Raw genomic sequence first — 23,785 nt, 5'->3', positions numbered from 1 at the left:
GATAAAAGAAACAATGAATGAATGGACAGACAGAACAAAAGAAACGATGGATGGATGGACGGAAAAAAAAGATGGATGAATCATGTTTAATGGATGGATGAACAGACAGAACAAAAGAAAATATGGATGATAGATGGATGGATGGACGAGACAGGATAAAATATAAAATGAATGAATGGACAGACAGAACAAAATAAACAACAGACGGATGGATAATGATGAATGGCCAGATGGACAGACGGAAGGACAGACAGACAGATAGACAGATAGACAGATAGATAGATAGATAGATAGATAGATAGATAGATAGATAGATAGATAGATAGATAGATAGATCGATATGCAAATTAATCACTGAATGAAACAATAGTAACTAAGTAACTTTTTGCTTTTGCTTTTATGGCTGCTAAAACAGATGGATTTGGAAATAAATCACGCTCTTTATGATATGAAGCATATCATTCAATTCAAAATGCATAAATGATCTTTATCACCAGCATTATCATTTTAAATTCATTGTAAATATCCCATATTTTGCCTATGCCTACACAGGACCTTTTCTTTCACTCCATCTGTTGTGTTAGTCTAGTTAGTCTTCTGTTTGTCAGTGTTTTGCACCATTGGCATTGCATCTTAAAGCACAGTGTTATTTTAAATATAACTCAATGTCTTGCTCATTCTCCTCTGTACAGGCTAAAAGTTTTTAAAGACAAGTAAAGGTTGGTCAAGGACAGTCAGCATTGTCTGTCTTGATGCTTACAGGGGACAACAGTGAGTTTAATGGGCTCTTTGAGGACGATGATGCGTGCGCTGGGGAACTGAGTGTTGCAGGTGTAGTCGTCTCGACTGTCAGCCACAGTCACATGAGAGAAGTACAAGTTTCCATCGCGACCCTGAATCACACGATCGTTTTGCTGAATGTGCCGCAGCTCTAAGATAAAAAGACGTAGACATAGGTGCATATATATAGATATTGCAGAGATAAGGTTCATGTTTAACATGGATAAATCAGGATAAAAACAGACTAACTCTTGTCCATCCAGTGGATGACCGGAGCCACAGTGCTGTTAGGAGGATTGCATGGAAGCACCACACTCTCTCCTTCCTCCACCTTCTTCGACACCTTCTTCTCCTTCTGTAGCGTGGGAGTGTCTGCAAGAGAACAAAGAAATAATCAAAATTGCACCACAATTCAAAAGTTTTTTTTAATGTTCACCAAAGCTGCATTTATTTGATGAAAAATACATTAGTTAAAAGAACTAATTTCTATTGTAACATATTTTCAAATGTATTTTATTCCTATTATGACAAAGCTGAATTTTCATCTTCCATTACTCCGCTGTCTCATGATACTTTGGAAATCATTCTAATATGCTGATTTGGTGTTCAAGAAACATTTCATGTTATAAACAATATTGAAATCTGCTTAATATTTTTGTGGAAATCCTTATACAGTTTAGTTTTTCAGGATTATTTTATGACTAAAAAGTTCCAAAGATCAGCATCACAGGGTTATTGTAGTTCACTAAAACTCAAATCATAAAATCTTGCATTAGATGAAATAAAATGAACTAACTAAAATTAAAAATGTAAAATATAATAAAACTTGACCTTATAATAAATATAAAAAACTTATTTTATTTTAGCTAGATGCCAAGGCATTCTCATTTTTTTATATATATATATATATATATATATATATATATATACATACATACACACAAACACACAATTGAAGAAAACGAATACAATTACAAAAACACAATAAAATGACTAAAAAAACAAATTAAAACGAAAATAAAATAAAAGTAAAATAACACTGCAGCACTGATTAAAAAAAGAAAACTTTTGTAACATTAAAATGTCTTTATTTTCTCTTTTGATTAATTTAATGTAACCTGACAAAATTATCAAAAATTCTTAAAAAAAAAAAAAAAAAGACCATAAACTTTGTTGACCTCAAACTTTCAATCTCAGTTGTGTATGAAGAAGTTTTGAAAAAACACTTTTTCAGATACATTTTATCTTGTGAGAAACCGGCGTGAGTTAATTAGCTTAGCAAGTAATTATCCACAGAATGCAATTAAAAACTACATAACTAGTCCAGAATTATTCTGAAGATGCCTTGGCTTGTCATGATATGAAATAGGTGTGTGATGATGCACATATTAATGTGGCCAGCCCCAGCTGCAAGTGGAGTTCATAATATGTGGGCTATTGTTAGCCCCGCTCATGCTGAGTACTCTCTCTTCCTGCACATATTAATCCCACGAGTGGTCGTCCCCGCTGACACACTTACACGACTCACACTGGTTTCTGAGGTAACCGTTGTCAGGGAAACTGGCTGAGAGGTCGGGATAGCGTAAAAGAGACAGGTAGATTGCTAGATAGCTAGTCAAAACAATTGTTTTGATGTTGTTTTCCCGTACAAAGTGTTGTTTGATAGCTAATTGGGAAGCAATTGGGGATTTTTATTCGTTCTGGAATTCTTCGAACTGCTAGTGTGACTGGCACACACAATGAGCTGTAATTTTCCTCTAAATGTCATTTTGTGCATATGACACAACAGGGGGCAGGGGGCTTGATTTTGGGCTGTTATCTGCTGCGTGCCAGATTCTCTCTACAGAAAACTCACTGCATGTGGTAATGTCAGGATATCAAACAGGCAATCATGTGTGTCGCTTTATAATGTTGCAGTGATGAGAGCGACTTACTCTCTGTGACAATGCGAGCCTCGTTAGACACCGCCGTGCCGAGATGATTAGATGCGTAACAATTGTATCTGCCCTGATATTGGTGAATTGGTCCATCTTTGGCTGTCAACGAGAAGGTCCCAGAATCTCTGGACACGGAGAGTTCAGGGTCTTTAGAGGGGTCAAACTCCACACCATCTTTCACCCAGCGGAACCTAGCAATGAAGCAGAAGAGAAAAAAATAACAGACATTTTTAACATGTCTGCTGTGAACTGCTGTGAAGAGAGAACTGAAGATGAACACCGAGCTGAGCCAGATAACGAACAAAAGATTGACTCATTCTCTTCACAGGAGTTCAGTCAGTGTACTGTTTGAGGACATGAATTACTCCGGGATATTGGTTTGTTTTAACTCAGAGGGAGTGTCAGCCACATTAAAAAAGTTAACAGCTTAAGTCATTTGTGGATTAATGCGTATTGGAGACGCGAACCGTTTTAAACGATTCAGTTCGATTTGGTGAACTGGTTCAAGAAGATCCGGTTACATTGAGTGATTCGTGCGCGAACCGGATATAAGTACACTGCTTTGTTTTGAACTGTCTCACAACAGACCCGGAAGAGAAGACAATGCTGAATAAACTCGTAGTTTTTGCTATTTTTGGACCAAAATTTATTTTCGATGCTTCAAAAAATTATAACCGACCCTCTGATGTCACATGCACTACTTTGATGATGTTTTTCTTACCTTTCTGGACATGGACAGTGTACCTCCAGTTTCAATGGAGGGACTGAGAGCTCTCGGACTAAATCTAAAATATCTTAAACTGTGTTCTGAAGATAAACGGAGGTCTCACGGGTTTGGAACAACATGAGTGTGAGTTATTAATTACATAATTTACATTTAGGTGAACTAACCCTTTAAATTAAATTGCTAAAGCAATAAATATTTTTTTTAATTAATAATAAAATATATCTAAAAACTGTTCATCATTTGGTGTAAGTAAATGTCATGTGACACTTAAGACTGAAGTAATGATGCTAAAAATTCAGCTTTGCCATCACAGGAATAAATTACCTTTAAAATAGTACATTAAAAAAATTCTTTTTTGAACAAAAAACATTTACTTTAAATTGTAATCATTTCACCATATTAAAGTTTTTGCTGCATTTTGATCAAATGCATGCAGCTTTGGTGTGCATTTTTTAATAAACGCAATCATGTTTACAATATATTATAATATTCAAATACATATAGCCAATGAAATAGCTTGATTGTAGTATTGAAAATGTTCTGGTCTCTTTTGGATAAAATAGAAAAAAGATACATTTACAAATCAACAGACATATGTTTAAAGAGAATTAAAAATGCCTATTTATGCTTGAATTATTTTCATTTACATTTTTAATTTTGTTTTAATACTCGGAATATTGATTTCTTCATTTTATTTTTAAGTGTCACTCCTAGTCTTAAATAGCATATAGGCCTCAAAGCTAACAGACGTTATCAGACAGCTAACAGACAAAACCGATTTCGATTTTATGGCATCTTTAAAAGACATAATATAGTATCATAATGCTCGACAAGTTTAAATGTGTATCTAGGAAATGGTTAGAATAACAGTGTATTGCAACAGTGGATACAATTATTTATGAAAGAATACAATGCAAAATACAAAGCAACATATAAAGCATTATATACTGTATAGATTTCAAGGAAACTGTTACCAAATTATGTAACTGTTGCTATGGATACTAACGTGGGCGGGGGATTCCCAGTTGCCTCACAGGTGAGTGTGATGTCATCTGATGAAAAGGTGGTTACAGACACCGGCTGAGCGGTAATCACTGGGGGGCTTTTCACTGTGGAGAGAGTACACAATCACACAGCAACATTCAATGAACCAGATACATTTCTGCGAGCTGTAAAGTTAGCAAAGCAACACCCTAAAAATAGAAATAGACTTCTATTTTCACAGAGCTATAATAACTTCAGCTCATTTGTTAGTCACTTCAGATATGGAAAGGGAAGGCTTATTAGTCACAGTAGTTAAGCAGTCGTTCCGCTGGCCTGCTGTAATCACATGACACCAATATTCAAAACAGCTTAATGATCCACTGCGCCACTGACTTCAGTGAAGTTTCCCACTAAACCTCAGTTCTGTTCTGAAGCAAGTGCCCCTGCTTCTCACCAAAGCACACACTCAATTAGATCCAATCGGCATATGCGGGAAATGGAATATCATGCATGTCATTAGAAACTCCCAAGTGAGAAGAGGGAAATGAAGAGCGCAGTGTAAAGCATGCAGAGGTAATACATGGAGATTAGGTGAGCCTCAGATGTTCTCTAAGTGTCGGTTGTGTTACGGATGAGTGGCCTGTGAAAGCATCGAGAGCAGGAAGAAACTGAGACTAGAAGAATGAATAAGAGAGGCAGAGAGCGAGAGCATAAAGCATTAGTGATGTAATCTACGGACAGAGTCATCGAGGCAATAAACAAGTGCTTATATACTAGACAAATAACAACACTGATGTCTGGGAAAGGGGAGAGTCATCCTCACTATGCAGTTCAGATTTTAGACTTTTACATGGATCTATCTATCTATCTATCTATCTATCTATCTATCTATCTATCTATCTATCTATCTATCTATCTATCTATCTATCTATCTATCTATCTATCTATCTATCTATCTATCTATCTATCTATCTATCTATCTATCTATCCGTCATCCATCCATCCACCCATCTAATCATCTGTACAAATCTGTTTGTTTGTCTGTCTGTCTATCTACAGGTATCTATATATCCATCCATCCATCATCTGTACAAATCATATCTATCTGTCCAGTCGTCCATCCATCCATCTATATAAAGCATATTTATTTATCAGTTTAATGACAAGGAGGAGGAAATAAAACAAAGTAAAAACGGACAATGTTTAAAAATTCATGTAATCTCTGGTAATGGACCAGCGTATGGAGCATTAACCATTATAACTGGGACGCATGTCCATCTCTCGTGCCTTTACTGAAAACAATCTTTCATTTTAAAATTTTCATGCATGCCTTAATGCACCCTCGAATTCTGCACGATTATTCCCACACTTCTGAATATAACAAACAAATTTCTGAGCTGATCAGTTTTGGCTGTTGCTGCAGGCTGTCTTCCATTATTGGAATGAGTCCCGGAAATTTTAGTGGAGTAGAGTTAGTATAAGCAAAAACATTATACATGCCAGAAATACTCACAATCTCTTATTTTGTCTGTCCAGTGAGTCAGCAGGGGGGGGGGAGAAATAGTTTTAGATTGCAGTAATGCACACCAACAACATGCACATGTATGTGTATTTTTCTCACATGAACACTTAGAAGCCTGGACACACACACACATAAACTGCACCTATACATCTATTATTGTTCAATTAAGCTAATTTCAACACCCTTCATCTAGCTCTTTGGCATTTTTTGATTTTAATTAAGACACTAATTGTCCCATTTCTGAACCTTTTTTTTTTTTTTCAAAAGAGGATTTGAAGTTTAACTGGATGTGCAAGGACTTTTCCAGAAATGTGGCCTTTTTGTTCTTCAGTCATGGCATGAACTTTCCATTGACTTCAATTGTTTTCTTTTTGAATATTTTTAAAATATTTACATTTTATATACCCTACCTCTCACTGAGACCATGTAGCATTTTCAGATTTTTATTATGATATTATTAAATGTTTATAAGGCAAAACCTGATCTTCACACACATGGACTGTATTAAGCCTTTTCTTAATGAAACAAATGTTTGTGATGGTATGATTATACTGTTTGGAGGCGAAACAAAGAAAACACACGATGCCAGCTCAGACACCTGGACTATAGATCAGCTAGCCAATGAGAGGAACACTAGAGATAACAAGATGCTGGCAAAGCAGAGCTAAAATAAACTCCCTATCCAGCTATTTTCCTTCCTTGAATTCAACCATCGTTTTGCAACACTTTTGCTTGGTCCTGCAGTCCCAACAACTTAATAAGAAAACAAATATGCTGAATGTCATGAGACAGGATCAGAGAATTAGCAGAGAGCATATGGGACAGACTCGGTCAGGCTGTGTTTTCTGGCTGAGCATTTTAATGTGGGTGTGTTATCGATCTCATTGGCCACATCCATGTCCACAAGTCCCATATAAAGGTCACTAATTGAAAGTCAAGAGAAAGTGTGACCTTTAATATAGGTGTAACTCTTCACTGACATCTCATTTTGGTGCATTTCTGTCTGCAGTTTTCATCATCTAGTTTTTCTCCTCTTCTTTGTGTGTGTGTGTGTGTGTGTGTGTGTGTGTGTGTGTGTGTGTGTTTTGAATTGCAGGAAAGAGAGATGCTCTGATACATAGCTGCAATCTTAAATTGCAGATGTACAATAATAGCAACAAACCCACTGCTGTTTATTGCTTTAGAAAGCTTGTAGCAGCTGCTGTTTTTTCAGTTCCTGCTCAGGTGCGTTTCAATCACTGCATGCTTGAATGTCCTTTCTAATCAGGCCTGCACTAGGCACTCAAATCAATAGTATAATCAATTTAGCAATTAAACTCAGTTAAAACAGCTCATTCTGCACTTTTTAACTCTTTAACCATAACAATATAACATAACATAAACATTATAATACTGCAAAAATCAATACACATTAAAAAAAAAAAACACACACCCACCATGCACATGCATACTGAATGCAATGAAAAATCCTGTACTCACATTTGGATGGGATGTTGAGGGTGGCATTCCCAGGCCTGGGAGCCACGGACAGCAGGAGAAGAGGGAGCAGGAGAGCAGCGCATCGCCCCCTGCTGCCCACCTGCTGTTGTGACGTGGCAGGCATTGCACCTGCTGACAGGCACAAACACAACGGGCAGGAAAATCTGTGATTATCCCAGTCAGAGAAGAGCAATCTTCACTGTTTCTTCTTCCTGTATGTTTCTCTCAGGTCCACACCCTCCTGATGCACTCTCACTGCAAGAGAGGAGAGATGGAGAGTGAGGGAGGGAGGGGCAGGAGGGAGAGACCCACGTGTGTGGAGAAAAACCATTCAGACCTCCACATGGCCCACGACAGAGGGAGCCAGAAAGACAAGAGACAAAGGACAGAGTGAGAGGTCGAGGAAGAGGCGGGTGAAGTTGGGGGCACAGTAAAAACCAGAGGTGCATATGTTGGGAGCATAACAAAAAGAGCAAACCACAGAGCATGGCATTAGCAACACCAAGGGCACGGATTCGATTCTCTGGGAATGCATTAATTGATAAAAATTTACTGAACTTCATGCAATGTAAGTTGATTTGGATGCATAAATATAAATTGACCAATTTTTTACAAAATATAATGTAGTGGTACCATGATAGAGTGATGGTTACTGAAGGCAATACCATGGTGCACAATAATTATCAAATTAATGTTTTCAAATTAATTTAATTGAATTAATTGACAGTACACTGTAATCCGCAGTACTTCAAAAAAAAGTCCAGCAACCATGGTAGTACCATGGTACTTGTTGTTGGTTAAGATGGCATTATTTATACTAATATTATATTTAGAATAACAATAATGCTATCAAATCAGTATTTAATATTGTTTCTTACATTAATATGATTCTATGTATTATAATATATTATAATAGCAGCATTAATACTATAATTATTACAATAACAAATTATCATTCATTTTTGTTTGTACCACTACTACTAATAATAATACAATAATAATAAATATGTTTTTCTATATACTTTATAAAAAGTGCATTCTTAAAGGTTAGTTATCAGTCATAACATCAAAATATTATGTATCAACTAAATCTTTGTATCAAGATCCTTCACTATTTAAAGTGCCTTGATATTATTCGTAAAAGACTCAGTACAGAACAAGATAGAATACACTCAAATGTTATAAATATCAGATGTAATTTTATAGATAAAGTGACCATAAGTGCAAGCACATGGCAAATGGTTCTTATCGCAATCATAGATCCACAGTCATCTCATAGCAATTAACTAATTTCCTCAGCAGACATTAATGGTCAGGGTCATTAATACATAATGATGAATGAAGGCCGGTGGAAGAGGAGTATAAAAAAATGTCTGGGTCTTTGATGTCTTGAGCATCTTTAAATGAGAAGATAAGCATCTATTAGAGCATCTATCGCTTACCCCACAGTCTTATGAGATACTGTGCAGGAGTTGTTCTCCATCTGTATTTGGGCCTGCCAAAGGACAGTATGTGGCTTCATTTATCAATACTATCACTTGATCAAACAACCGTCTTTTTTTCATTCACAGGCCTAGATCACACTACTGTACAAAAAGGAGCTCCCCGAGGACATGTGATAAAAACTTCAGACAGAGAATGAGGATGAAATTAAATAAGGAGCAAGAGGTGGATATTTTTGTTGGCTTGGGTGCAGCGTGTCTGACAGCAGCTTGCAGCTATGCATATCTTTAGCTGGGCACCGCTGTACCCTCCTGGTGCCAAACCCTGGAGCTGAGTGACCTTGGAGCGGAAGGAAAGGTTCAAGCAGGAGTAAAGCATAATCTTTCACTCTCCCACACCCTTGAACACACACACAAAGATAACCCTGCTGAAGAGACTGACTCGGACTAGCATGAATTTCCAAGCTGTTTTATGTAGGTCTGAGGTGGTCTGGTGTAGCTGGTGGACTAGCATCACAGGGTTGGATCACAGTCCCCTGAGGCCCCAGACAACAGGTCTCCACCCTCTTCCCTGCCACCTCTGCTGCCTCTAGTGGAAGACCATATGCATAAAACATAAAATAGATACTATTATCTCAAAATAAATGAAAAATACAAAATACATGCTGGGTCGCATATGGGCTCATATATATCCTAAATCAAACAGAACCGGCAAAATCATGCACCCCTTATTTTGGTCTTGCTGCTGATAAATTCCTTTGTGGCCCAAGAAAATCTTGCTGGATAAACTATTCAAAAAGCCTGACACCAACACATCAGCATCCCAGATATAAAATGCTGGTCTTTTCAACCAAGAGAAAAAAAAAAAAAAAAACCCTGTAGGAGGAGAAGCGATATTTAATAAATATTTTTATAGCTACTGGAACGTTTGAGTCAGCATTCGAGCCCACATAATGATACTTACAGGTCACATATGGAAGATCATACACATAATGTTGGTGTAGCACCTCAATCCTGGATTACGTGGCTCATTAAGCACAGTCACCTCGAATCGGAGCTGTGCCTGAGCATCTCATCGCGAAGGCAAGAATTAGAGGAGAGAAGAAAAGGAGGAAGAGCAGAAGGGGTGAGAGAAGATGACAGCTGAGACAGTAATCCCTTCCTCCATTAATTCACACAGCTGCCCAATCAATCAGTCACCTTTCCTCTCTTTTCATCCTCCAGACTCATTAATATTAGTATGAACTGATCAGAGGGGGAGGGGAATTGTCAACAGCCAATTAGATGCCAGGTTAGCCTCTGTTGGCCTTTAACAAATGCCATCAAACGAGGGATGAATCGAGTCGGGCCTGAAGATTTCATTGGCACTGAGAGGTGCTGAGCATAGTCCGATAACCCCTGTCACACGGCCGCTCTGGAGGGAGCTAGCCGCCAATCAAACCGTGCCCAGTAACATATGATCAAACAGCAGCCGCTAACTAGTTAACCAAGTCAAGCATGACTGGCTTGCAGGGAACACAGGAAGAAAGGGGTGGGGTGGGGGGGGTGGGGGGGTGGAATCGAAGTGGAGTGTCACATATCCATGAAATGAGCTATAGGCACTACTGGAACCCCAAGATGCTGATAAGAACCTTGTCTATCACGGCTTACATGGCCTCTAATGCTGATGTGAGGGAGACTGACAATGGTCAGGGTCTCTCAGAGCCGCTGTGCAGCTGTTGGTGATAGTATCTAATCCTGTCATCTGCCTCATTACCGAAGGTCATAGACTAAACGCCGCTGTTGCCCTGCAGCAGAACAGAAACAAAGGCAATTATTTACTCTGTAGAACAGATGTGCATGCAAAAAAATAAAATAAAATAATAAAAAAATTAACATTTACATATAATAAACACAGTATGCTTTCAGCGCCGCAGAGAATTGATGCATCATTCCAAATAAACAAACTCTGTAATGTCCACCCTGAAGCAACTGAAAAACAACCAATTATCTTTGCGAAATGGAGCATGTCACTTCACTCATCGAATATACTGCTTAAATTTCAGTGGAAAAGTGAATCATATCATCACAGAAAGTTGGTGTAATCACAGCTAAGGCTGTGTTGATCATAGCTTATATATATATATATATATATATATATATATATATATATATATATAAAGCATTTTAAAGCTTCTAAATGTAATAACTTTGGAACAAGACAAGGTTGGTTTTTATTTTATTATGTGCTGGTTTTAAGTCCTCTGATAGTGAGAAAGTTATATTTTGAGATGGTTATATTTGGAGGGTTATATAAACTTCAGGGGACCAACTTGCTGAATACTGTATTTTAGGAGCTGAGAGCTTTAAGATAAATAACTTCTTCATCTGGTATCCTTATTCCGGTCTTATTTAATCCTGAGGTTATCCAATCATATTGCAAATGGGCGTTTAATTCTACTGTTATACTGATGGATATGATGGTTCTATTATGAATAAATTGTCTGTAATTCTACCATTGTCAAAGCCAATGTCTCTAGGATGAAGTCATATAATTTTATGTTTTTGAACTATTAGATAATTGACCATTCATTCTTTAATCAAGAGTGTATTTAGGCATTTTTCAATTCAAATTTAAACAAAAATGTATTTATCTAATTATTTTTGTCTAAATTCTTTAGTTATTTTCAAAAATAATTAGTGGCCTCAGTATATTTGGACAGTTAATGCACACTGAAAAATGTTTGAATGTCAAAAAAATGTCAATATACTGTAATGATAATGCTGAAAGAATGCTTTTAACATTAACACTAATAAAATATTACAGAACACAAACAGTTGAATGGTAGGGTATTTATTGGGCCACTGTACCTTCAACAAACAACCACACAAATCGTGGTCATGTAAATTACAAAGCAGTGTCTCAGTTGTCTATTTCAGGCTGCAAGAAAAACCAGCAGGAGACCATGTAGACTTCACTGTTTCAAGATCTAATATCTCTTATCTGTTCTAACATCATCATGTGCTTGCATAATTATTTCCTCTGCCCCCCCCCAAGCAATTCGTGAGAATATGTATTCTAGCGCACTCATTTAAAGTAGAAAAAAAAATATTAATCCACATTAATTTCTTCAAACAATACCCTGCATAGTGTCGTTTTGTTTATCCAGTGAAAGTCATCTGTACAGTATTTGTTTATAAGGGCTGGCCTCTGTCATGCCTCCTCTTTAAATATTTACCAACTCCAACTGTGAAGATGCGTGTCAAAGACTGGAGGAGAGAGAGATGGAGGAGGGAAATAAATGACTACATGCTTGGCCTCCACCCTCAAGACCTCCCCGAGGGTCTGTCTGTCTGGAAAGCCGAGCGACGGACAGTAACAGAAACACAGATCTGAAGGCAAAGAAAGAGGGACGGGGAAAAAGAGGGGGAGGAGATAGGTGACTGAAGGTAATGGGAAAAAAGAGGAGAGGCAGAAGACAAGGAGACATTGAGGGGGGCCTGTAATTTGCAGAGACCCCCTGCAGGGTAAATTATTTATAGCTTGGCCTTCCCTGCCGGTACAATTTGCCCTGAATTCACCTAAATTCATATCAGTTTGTTCATCATATATTTGGTTCGCGACTAGACTGGCCCTCTCTGTGCATTCAACTGTCTTTTTGAAGACCAGCATCTAATTTACATAAACCTGTTGCAGGTAACTCAAGAGTTAAGTTCATAAAGTGAGGTAGAGGGAAAATATTACTAGTACACATTAATACTAATACACCTTATCCAAGATGACAAGCTCCACACAATAGTGTGCATGGAATGCTAGATTACAGATTACATTGATCTCATTACGCTCAGACGATAGTAGCGAAAGCAGCAATTATTGCTTGCTAATAAAAAGTCAATATTCTGTTCAGAGCGTGCATGTGCACCAGTGTTTACAAGACCACAGTGAATCGAAGCCATTGCTGCTGAATCTTTATCGACAGAGCAAAATAAATTATATTTACCCGAGTTGTCTGCAGCCTGTACTGAATGTGACGTAGTAAAAGAACCATTTCTTTCTTAATTTTTTATAATCTGAAGAAACTTATTTCTGAAGAATCCTTTGTGAAACAGACAGGTCATCGTAAAGCACCTTTATTTTTAAGAGTGAAGGGCGTTCACAGCAAGTTTTAAAAATCTTTCTAAAATGCCGTTTACACTAAAAGCACTAATTTTAATAACAATATCCACATCAACAGACCATAAAGATCTGGGCTGTGTTTCTCAAAAGCATTGTAAGCCTTAGTTTATCTTAGAATGGTTCATCTTCAAAGCTTTGGAGAAAAGTTGCACCATCGTCTTGTTTATTAAAATACACTAACAGTACACTGCCGCTTTAAATGGTGAAGTGCTATAAAGTCAGAGGGATTCTGATCGGTTGTCAGTACATTTATCTTTCATCAACTGGAAAAAAAAAATGGTTTCGAAAGTGATTCCAACAATATGATTACTCTGTGTCGTAATAGCTGTGATGTGGACAACTGTTTCTCACAGAATTTGAATTATTATTATGAATGGTTGACCTTTGTAGAATTTTGTATTAAAATTGTATTGCTCTAGTTATTGTCATCTGTTTTACTGATCTGGAAGTGTGTTTTTTTTTTTTTTAATTTATTTATTATGACCACATTGAAGGTTTTGTGTGATTATCAGTACAGACTGTCTACATAAAGTGTAGAAGCATGAATGGGGACTACTGCACAAACAAAACTCTGTAAATCACAGGTCTGCAAACAGCAACAGACAATCTACAGTATAAGCTATAAAGGATAGGACAACATTCCTCTGTCATTTCTCATTCAAGAGCATGAATGGGTCTCTTCGACTCCTCCTCCCCTGATGTTACTCTTTATAGTTGAGCTTTTCTTCACACAGCGACAGAAGCACACACTCCTCTTTGCTTTGCAGCAGAAAGTTCTAAAGTGCACCCAGATCACCGCATCGCTGACTTGAGCCGATAATTCTCTGCTTTATTGACTTGACATCCTATGCGGTTTACCCAGGGGTCCTCCGCGCATGGATGTGGCCTCGCATCTTCATAAAGGCCTCTGATGTGCGCCGACAGCACCGGAACGCACAGGAGAGCAGAGAGCCGCCCTTACCACCTGACAACTGACCTGTATCTTAGATTGCTACTGATGCAATGTTTGCGGAACACAGTCTAAGACGTGTTTTTTTCATAATTATTCTGCTTCTTGCTTTCTTACAAACCCTCGCTCTTATCACAGTTTCTCTGGGTTAAGGTTTACTATCAGAGACATTGAAAGCTGTGGAAAAATAAAGGTTGTTAGAGGGGCTACCGCCCACTCACTCCATCCCCGTTACCTTGGCAACGGGGTCTCCACAGCTTCTCCTCCATACATGGACATACAAATTCAGTTATTCATACGCACACACACATGGGGAAACTATAATGGAGGGATGTAGCATACACACCACTAGCTCGCAACACACAAATCTATCTGATGTTTTTCAAATTGCAAGATATTATGCTCTAACCACACTCAATGTCAACAAGATGACAAGCATCCAGGAAAAATATTCACTCCCGTTGTCTCTTTTCCATGTTCAATGAAGCAGTAGCCATCAGGTTTGTTTATTTATTGATGTTTTTTCCCTTCAGACACAATAAAAACAGAAAGAATAAAAGACGGTGAATAATTCAAATAAAGAAGTGTGTTCATTAAGACAAGAAAGGTGGGTATAGACATCTCTAACACAGCTCGAGGGGGGAAGGGAGAGAGAGGAGAGATGAGGGAGGGACGGAGACGCCTCAAGATCAAACAGATTCTGATTGAATAATGATATTAAAAATTCATCTGATGGTTATACAAAGAGAGCAAGAGAGATGTGGGAACGTGGTGTCTAGAAAATGATGACAGCATTTAGAGAAAATTAACTAGGGGAAATTAACCAACTAGAGAGCTTCAGTTTTATCTAGCCAACAGCAACATATGGCAGAGCTGTAGAGTCAATGGGATCATTAATGAATGTGTATACAAAGGTCAAGCTAGCAATTTATTATTATTATTAATTACATTTATAAAGCACTTTCGTCACAGACTCAAAGCACTGTATAAATGTAACCTCAACTAACAACGATTTAAATCAAATTTAAAAGTAAAATATGATTAAGATACTGTACATGTGTCTTGGAATTGGTCTAATGTGTTTGGAAAAAAAATATGATCAGAATATCAACTTGCATTATAAACGCACTGTACTTATATATTAAATATAAAAATTAAATATTACTTATCCAGTCAGTTTATTTAAATTTTGTGTGTAGATCTAGATTAATTGTACAGCCTTGAATGAAGCCATGGATTAAAAATCAAGCATCTTTTCATGTTATTTGCAAAAAAAGTAAATTGATGTCAGCATCTAAAAAGGAAGGTGCTTCATTGGTTTGGAACCACTGCATACAGATTCACTTGCACAGATTCTTAATCTCTCCATCTCAACTCTAAATGGGCCACATTCACTTTGTTAGTGTCAGCCGCAATGACATACTAAGCTTGTGGAACACCAGCGTTCATTAAAAAAACACCTCTGGTGCTTTGGGATGACGCATGACATGCACACTTGGCCGGTCACCCAATTACAAATTTCACCCTATTCCGACAAGCCAAGACAACAACGATGGCTAATCTCTGCAGACATGAAGATATTCTACACTAAAGAGGTAATTAATATGACAAATGCTGCTGAAAGAGCTTGTGACATTCTAGCATGGGACAGATGTGTGTGGGGGGCCTAAACTCATAAAAGGCTACAGTGAGTCAATATTAGCTCTGGTAAATGTAGCAATCATAGCATTATGAAATTAAGCGGAAAACCCATTACCACTGACCTTCTTTCCCCCTCCCCCTCGGTCTGCTTTTGTCAGGCATGGCTACTTTCTTGCCCAGGAGTATCTAGCAAGTCTCTCGATTGTCTAAATTCAGCCACGACTTTGACCTACACTTTTGATTTTTCTCTTTCAAAATATAACCCGATGCTTTCCACCTGACTTGGGTCTCGATGTCGGATTTCTGTTCTCAGGGGGTGTCAAAGGGGTTGAGATTGACCTGATGAGACAGGTGAGGGCATTTAGAGGCGCTGTCTCAAGCTCTCGGCTACAGACAGATAGGATAGACACATCCTGTTCTACACTGACAGACCTGCAATGGGGCATCTGACTTATTCAAAGAGCCATTAACAGACAGCTTTATATAAAAGAGATATTTATATATTTTTTATATATATATATAGTAAAAATTTGGACATACATGCACACAAATTGTACAACAAATTAAAAATGTAAACAAAACATTTTAATCTAAAATATACTTTTTAAAAATATATAATATATATAAATTATTAAAATAATATATATATATATATATATATATAAATTATTAAAATAATATATATATATATATATATATATATATATATATATATATATATATATATATATATATATATATATATATATAAAGTATTATAATATAAACAAAACAAATTAAAAGTATAACAAACAATTTTAAAATTCTATATTATTAATAGATATAAAACATTTAGTATTTATGTAGTGTACATTTTATATATCTTATATACAAACTATTAAATAAATGAAATGTAATAAAATATAAATATATATATTTATACACACACACACTTTATTTTAGTGAAATATTTGATTGATTTATTTATAAGTAAAAATGGTGGTAGAGGTTATAAAAAAAAACAAAAAAAAACAAACTTTAAATAGCAACCAGTTACAGTTAGCCTAAAAATAAATGTCTTTTATATAGTCACAAATACCCAAAACTACTTGAATATAGTCACAAATAAAAGAAAACAATAGAACAGTTAAATAATCCAATATCATCAACCATTTTTAACAATGAGAGCTTCATAAACAAATAGTAAAGTCTACCTTGTTTTGCCCAGAAAAGCATAATTATGTATACAAAAATAACATTTGACCAAGCCAAAACAGCATGTCACAGCAACACAACACAGAGGATAATTAAACCCAGCACATCTCAAAGCACGGCAGCTCAATTAGGCCTTAATCAGGCCTGGACTACACAATTGCATGGAAGCATATCATTAGCATGCCGCATGCTGTAGCTGGCTCCCATCTGAGGGCCCCTGTGTGATGGAGACGGGGTACAGGCTGTCAGTAAGTGTGCATGAGTGTGCGTGGAGGTGTTACAGGTCCCTTGGGCCTAGTGATAAGTGGAGAGCACTGGGGGGAGCGCAGCTGTCGAGGGGTTGTGTGACACACGGGGCATGTCAGCCGCTCCCGAGGGGACCACCTACACGCCCCTCACCCTCATCACTCCTAGACTGATAGACAGCCCGTCCACACCATCAGCTCTGACGTTACACCGCAAAACATGCTTTACACTGACAGGTCACACCCATTACAAACCCCCGATCAAAGAAGCTCAACAGGGTGCTAGCAACACCTAGATCGAGGTTTCATTCCCAGAGAACATGCATCGTAATAATACAAAATTCATATGAAAATACTCTGTGCACTGAAAAATTTTTTCATTCATCCAATTAAAAACGTTTAGGGTAATGATTCACATCTTTATTTTTTTTAGTGTATAGACACACACACACATACATATATATATATATATATATATAGATAGACAGACAGACAGACAGATAGATGGAAAAATGGATAGATGGATTTAACACAAAATAGCTTTAAATAATCTTTTGGGGGTATTTTCACAGCCAAATGTAATTTGTGATTACTTAGATCAATTAATTGACAACTGACAGCCCTAAAATTTATAGTATACTATAAACTATAAAACTATATACCAATTATACTAAAATAACACTGGCATCTAATGGCTAAATATTATTCAAGGGACTGCAAGGAATGCTTAAAAAGACATTTATTCATTAATTCATTCATTCATATTCAAACATTTCTTATAAATGTATATTTATCGTAAAGAAAGATTATACATTTTTCACTGCAGGAATATGTATATGAACTACAAAGTTTGATTAAAAATCATGAAACACTTGAAATGTTGTTCGAGCAGTTACAGCATCTAGCTAAACTGCAAAAATAATGATTTGTTTTCTATCACGTTTCCCAAATACACTTAATGATCATTTGTCAGCTAAATAGAACTCGCTTCATTGGTTGAGCCACTTTGTCTGCTCAAACAAAAAGCAATGTTTTGACACTACTACAGAGTTTACACAGTGTTTACACTTTTGAGGAAATCACCCAACAAATAGCTTATAGTCAGCATAATGAGCTGGGACAGATAGATTTTGACACTGTAAAAATACACCACAGAACAAATAAACGTAAAAGTAGTTACAAAGTACTTACCCTCAACATGTAAACAGGAAAACACTCAGCAAAGTAGATAAGTCCATTAGTCTATTCAGCAATCTTCGAAGCTATCAGCCATTTCTGCTTTGGATTATTCATGATGTCTCATGACTTCTTATCTCATTACCTAAAAAGCCTGATCTCTTTGCAGTGAATGGGAAAATTGATAGGTGAATTCTAGGCTGCACCTAATCTGTGCTAGTGCACTCATCACATATGGAAATGAGAAGTATTGACAGGTCAAGGTCAGCCCTGCTTTAGTATTCCACAGGATTTGACTTCAGTCAAGCGCAGCATGCCGTGCCTCGTCTCTAAAGTGCCATAGACATGTACGACTAAAGTGAAACAATATAGTTAAGAGATTAATCATTTTATCAGTAGAATGTGGTCTATATTATCAGATGTTCTCTCGGCTGTGCCTTTCAGATGAGCAAGCCTTGATTATCCATCCAGAGGAACCTTTCTTCAACACCAGCCCCATTAACTTTGTTAAAAGTTGCAAAAGCAGCACTTGCCTCTAAGTGCTCCTGATATAATCGAAAAGAGCACCTCGTGGGAACCGTGAGAAGAAATAAGTGAGACGTTGCCTGCAGGCTGTGGATGCGAGCTCTGTAGGTCGAGTGTGTTATGTAAAAAAAAAATCTAATTGAGATTCTCATCTTCCTTGAGCTAGTGCCATTCTGTATATTTATCCCATCTTCACCGCTTCACAGTTTAGATCAAATCTCTGTTTTCCAGCAGTTATCACAAGCACATAAGCCATTAGTGGCTCGTGCAGCATGAACAAGTGAAATCGGTTTGAAGCCATTTGACTGTCATTCAAATGTCTTTGTCTGAATAGCGAGTAAATGGGGTCATGTTGGCTGTGAGAGTGTACTGGGAAATGCATACTGTCTGAAATACTTCATACTAGGCACGAGTCTGCGTGATGTCAGAAGAAGCTTAACCTGAGACCGTGTGGACTGGTGGAAAAACACAGTGATTTATTCAGTCATGCTCGAATGGACAACGAATTGCATTTCTGTCCAATACTATGATGCTAGCAAGGTGTCAATACTAGCCTGCCTGCTTCTTTTTTGCACCAATCACCATGACAACCCTCTGACTCTAGCGGCACGCAGCCATACACCTCCCTTCCCCCATTCCTCCACCCCCCCATCTCTCTCTCTCTCTATCCATCTTTTCTCATCTGTCGCTACTTTCTTCTTGGCACAACTTCTGCATGTCCCTTATGTTTTCCCCAGCACACGGATGGCTGATGTGACGCTACAATCCAGGCTGTCAAACACTGTTAAGAAGTAGCTGTCTTAATATGTGCCACTTTCAGGGTGCAAAATGGATCCAAAAGTATTTCCATTGCTCAGGATGTCGAAGTCTTAATATTCCATGAGCTGTTTTATATAGACCAATTTGGAGTACATCAGTCACATCACTTGCAGACTTTGTTTCTCGCAAATGCAAGTTTATATCTCCTAATTTAACTCAAAAATAGCAAGTTTGTCAATTCTGAGGAAAAAAGGAGTTGTGATGGATCATCAGTTAAGCTTCACAGACCACATTGCTACAACTACCCGGTCCTGCAGGTTTGCCTTATACAACATTAGGAAGATTAGACCCTTCCTGTCAGAGCAAGCAACCCAACTTCTTGTCCAAGCTCTTGTTCTCTCCAGACTGGACTATTGTAATGCTCTCCTGGCGGGCCTTCCTGCATGTACTGTCAAGCCTCTGCAATTGATTCAGAATGCAGCAGCGAGGGTTGTCTTCAATGAGCCAAAGAAAGCTCACGTTACTCCGCTCCTCATCAGGTTACACTGGCTACCAGTAGCTGCTCGCATCAAATTCAAGGTACTGATGCTAGCCTACAAGACGACCACTGGCACGGCACCAACTTACCTAAACTCATTGGTTAAATCTTATGTGCCCTCCAGAAGTTTGCGCTCTGCAAGTGATCGACGCCTTGTGGTACCATCCCAAAGAAGTTCAAAATCACTCTCAAGGACCTTTTCCTGGACTGTCCCCAGCTGGTGGAATGACCTCCCAATCTCAATTCGTACAGCTGAGTCTTTACTCATTTTCAAGAAACAGCTAAAGACTCATCTTTTTCGCCTGCACTTAACCAACTAACACTAGCACTTTTCCTTTTCTTGTCTTTTAATTAAAAAAAAAAAAAAAAAAAAAAAAAAAAAAAAAAAAAAAAAACCTACCTATGCGTTCTATACTAGACTAACTGAGACTTGTCATGGCACTTGTATACTGTTGTTGTTCTCTTGTTGACCTGACTGCTTCTGTTGTTCTCATTTGTAAGTCGCTTTGGATAAAAGCGTCTGCTAAATGATTAAATGTAAATGTAATGTAAAAGCAGATAGGTTCTGCACACAAAACGGCATCTCATCTCTGTTTGCAAAATTGGTTTCCAAATTGGTTTATTCTACTATATACATAATATTTCGTATGGAGCCTGTAATCCTTTAACATTAAATAAACAAAAAATCAAATGGACAAAATATACATTTTTTCTAATGTTTAATGAAATGTGCTGTAGAATGTGTTAGTTCTTAGGTGTCACAATTTTAAACCTTTTTTTTTAACTGAGGAAAATGTAGGACACAGCTAAATATTACATGTTTGGAAATTAAAATGAATAAATAATTAAAAAGAGTTGTTTACTACAAGGAATTAAATAACTCTTCAAGTGTAGATAGACATTTTATGTTTAAAACTAGCTATATTAGATTAATTTGATGTTGGATAATAGCTTATCTGACATATCTAAAAGTTCTCATAATAGAAAACAATCTGGGATTTTTGCCTCTAATGCTTAGAAAAAAGCAGTGAGACAGCAAAGGGCACCATGTCCATGCTCATTTGTCCTCATTATTCATATGTATTTCCTGAGTGTTCTGGAATTTCAATCAGTGCTGCTCATTTATATCTATCTAGACCAGGATAAAGATGAACATCAAAATATGTCATAATGATCCAAGAAGTCTTTTCCACTCGTCATTCAAGAGGGAGAAAAATCAGTACTATAAATTCTGCAGGCCATGTATAATACAGAGGTCTGCAGTTTTGAACGATTTTGTAAGAGAATGACATATGATATGTGCTATTAACTTTATTTAGAACTCAAGTCATAAAGTGCAACATCAAAATGGAAAACCTTTACATTTTTTGGGTCATTAAAAGCTATATAGTCATTTGATATGATGATGCTAACTCTGCCAAAGACTAACACTTTTCTTGGATTCTGTCAAAGACATCCGCTTTGTATGTTATCCAAAACCCTCAAACACAGAGTTAGGCCTTCAAGAAATTTACTGAGAAGTTCAAGCTTTATCAGAGTGTCTGTGTCAACAAACAGAACAACATTCATTTCAGACAGAACCTCACCTTCAACCTCAAGATGATTCTTTCTGATCTTACTTCTTTCAGCAAGAGATAGATTAATGATGTTATATGTTATTGCAGAGGGAACAGGAAAGCAAAGGGACTGAATCACTACTATCCTTGTGTGGTATTACACAAGGATGGTAGTAATTCACATCCTAGTGTAAGAAAAAGTACATTTCAAAATAAATATAAGAAAGCAAGGTTTTTGCGAAAATGAACAAGTGAGTTTAAATACAACACTATTAAGTGCTGCCAACAGTATGTGCAATATGACCTGAGTGTCTTGTTCGCTGGAAATGTTTTTCTGAACTTTCTTAAATGTCAGCCACCCACACATATCCGTAATCCAATGAAGGGTGGGAAGATTTGTTCTTGTTAACTAGCTGTCTCCATCGATATCTCCAGTTAATCTCTCTTCCTCCAATTTCCCATTCTCCTCTACTCTCAGATGCCTGCTCTTCTTCACATCGGTCTGAGAGTAAACTGCACTCTCAGGCAAACACACATCCTCCATCAGGAACAGACTGTTCCCGCTGTCCCATTAATGAAGCTCAAGAGACCATAACTTCATAAAGACAACAACAAATATATTGCTTCAACCATATTTCTCGAACTATATTCTTAAGTAGTTCTGTCTTTAAAGTTAATAGATATTAATTACCAATTCCTCTACATGCTAGTTGAAATCAAATCACATGTGAATTTTCTCCACAGGTACCCACAAGTCATAGCGAGGGGTGTGGGCCATGGTGTGTGGCTTTTTACGGCCTCTTCCGGGCAAATATGTGTCCCTGTGATTGCATTTTTCCCTGGTGGCAAATCTAATTATGCCCAAAAGAAAGTACTGTGGAACTCGATTTCAGACTCAGCAGTCGTAGCCTTTCAGCACACACTGATTTTGGCCCATCAAAGGCAGCACGTTATCTCCAGCAACCAGCGCTGCCTCAGAGTTGTTAAAGTCGGGGTGTGGTATGACACTTCACTATGTTTGGGATCAAACGCAAGCAATTCTGTCATGATATTACTCTCTGGCCCGTCTTGTTGTAATGTGACACAGCACAGCGCATTGCATTTGTCCTTATTCTATATAAAGCAATACGCCGCAACACTGCCCCAGTGGGCAACTACACACAAACACACGGAGCGAGTATATACCGCATTCTGCTAATCTCTTTCACCCCCCGCCCCCCATCGCATCTGTAATCTGGGGGCCAGTGTGTCCTTTTCTCCTACTTTTTTTCCCCCGTGTCTGGCTATATACTCTAGAAGGGGACTGTAACCAGGGCTCTCTCACTCGTCTCTCTTTCTCTCCCTCTCTCCAGGCTGATAAGAGATGACAGCAGTAGTTGGCCCTGATTCCTGGCTGAGTCTCAGCAGAGCACACAAGGGGAAATGGAGAGAAAGAGAGAAAGAGAGCACACGGCAGTTACAGAACCGATGAAAAGCTATAAAAAGTGTTTGACTACACAGAGCTGATACCAGATGAATACACACTAGTGGTTCTCTAGTGGTTTTGTTTCAGGGTTTGGAACAAAAGATATTGTTTTTTTTTTTTTTTTTTAAGCTGACAAGCCAATAAATTTTATTTAATTAAGTGAATAAGTTTATTTTCTATCATAGTTATGTAGTATAGGCTATGTGTAGTTAATTACTAGGACTAATATCATATAATGTAATATAATATGAAAATGTATTTCACATAGTTCAATCATTTCAATTATATATATTATTTAGTCCTATAATTATTATTTTTTTATTATTATTAAATGTAACATATAATCACATATATATTGATATATGCTATACTATACTATATTTCTGAAACCCTATCAGAATGGACCAGTTTTGGGTCATGACCCACCAGTTAAAAATCACTGTCACTGATATACGTTACACCAAAATCACAACACTAGGGTCTCTCTCTCTCTCTCTCACACACACACACACACACACACACACACAGGTAACATAACAGATGGAGCAAAGACAGAGCAAGAGAACACCAGCACCATCTTCTCCCAAATTTAATTAGGATTCCATGATGGTCTCCCTAATTCATTCTGTCCACAGTGGACGACTCAGGACTGGTCAGCATATCGGACCCAGTGTCAACCTCAATTCTTCAAAATGAGTTTCCCAACCTTC

General features: G+C 37.4%; 1 protein-coding gene across 4 annotated transcripts in view; it reads right to left on the bottom strand.

Moving 5' to 3' along the window:
- LOC132118294 (neural cell adhesion molecule L1-like) overlaps positions 1-23,785 on the bottom strand; it is a 47,266-nt gene that overhangs the window by 11,853 nt on the left and 11,628 nt on the right. For 2 of the 4 annotated variants that reach the window (XM_059528034.1, XM_059528038.1), the window contains exons 2-7: positions 7,430-7,684; positions 5,942-5,956; positions 4,451-4,553; positions 2,715-2,908; positions 1,030-1,152; positions 761-931 (exon numbers count right to left, since the gene is read on the bottom strand). In XM_059528034.1, the coding sequence (XP_059384017.1) occupies positions 761-931; positions 1,030-1,152; positions 2,715-2,908; positions 4,451-4,553; positions 5,942-5,956; positions 7,430-7,553 (730 nt within the window). In that variant the 5' untranslated portion in view covers positions 7,554-7,684. Of the gene's footprint in view, positions 1-760; positions 932-1,029; positions 1,153-2,714; positions 2,909-4,450; positions 4,554-5,941; positions 5,957-7,429; positions 7,767-9,835; positions 9,964-23,785 lie in introns of those variants that run through there. The other 2 variants (XM_059528036.1, XM_059528037.1) reach the window with 2 other exon arrangements.

The sequence above is a fragment of the Carassius carassius genome, chromosome 37 (assembly GCF_963082965.1).
Source record: "Carassius carassius chromosome 37, fCarCar2.1, whole genome shotgun sequence".
Lineage (NCBI taxonomy): Eukaryota > Metazoa > Chordata > Actinopteri > Cypriniformes > Cyprinidae > Carassius > Carassius carassius.
This window is presented reverse-complemented; position numbering and strand designations above follow the sequence as displayed.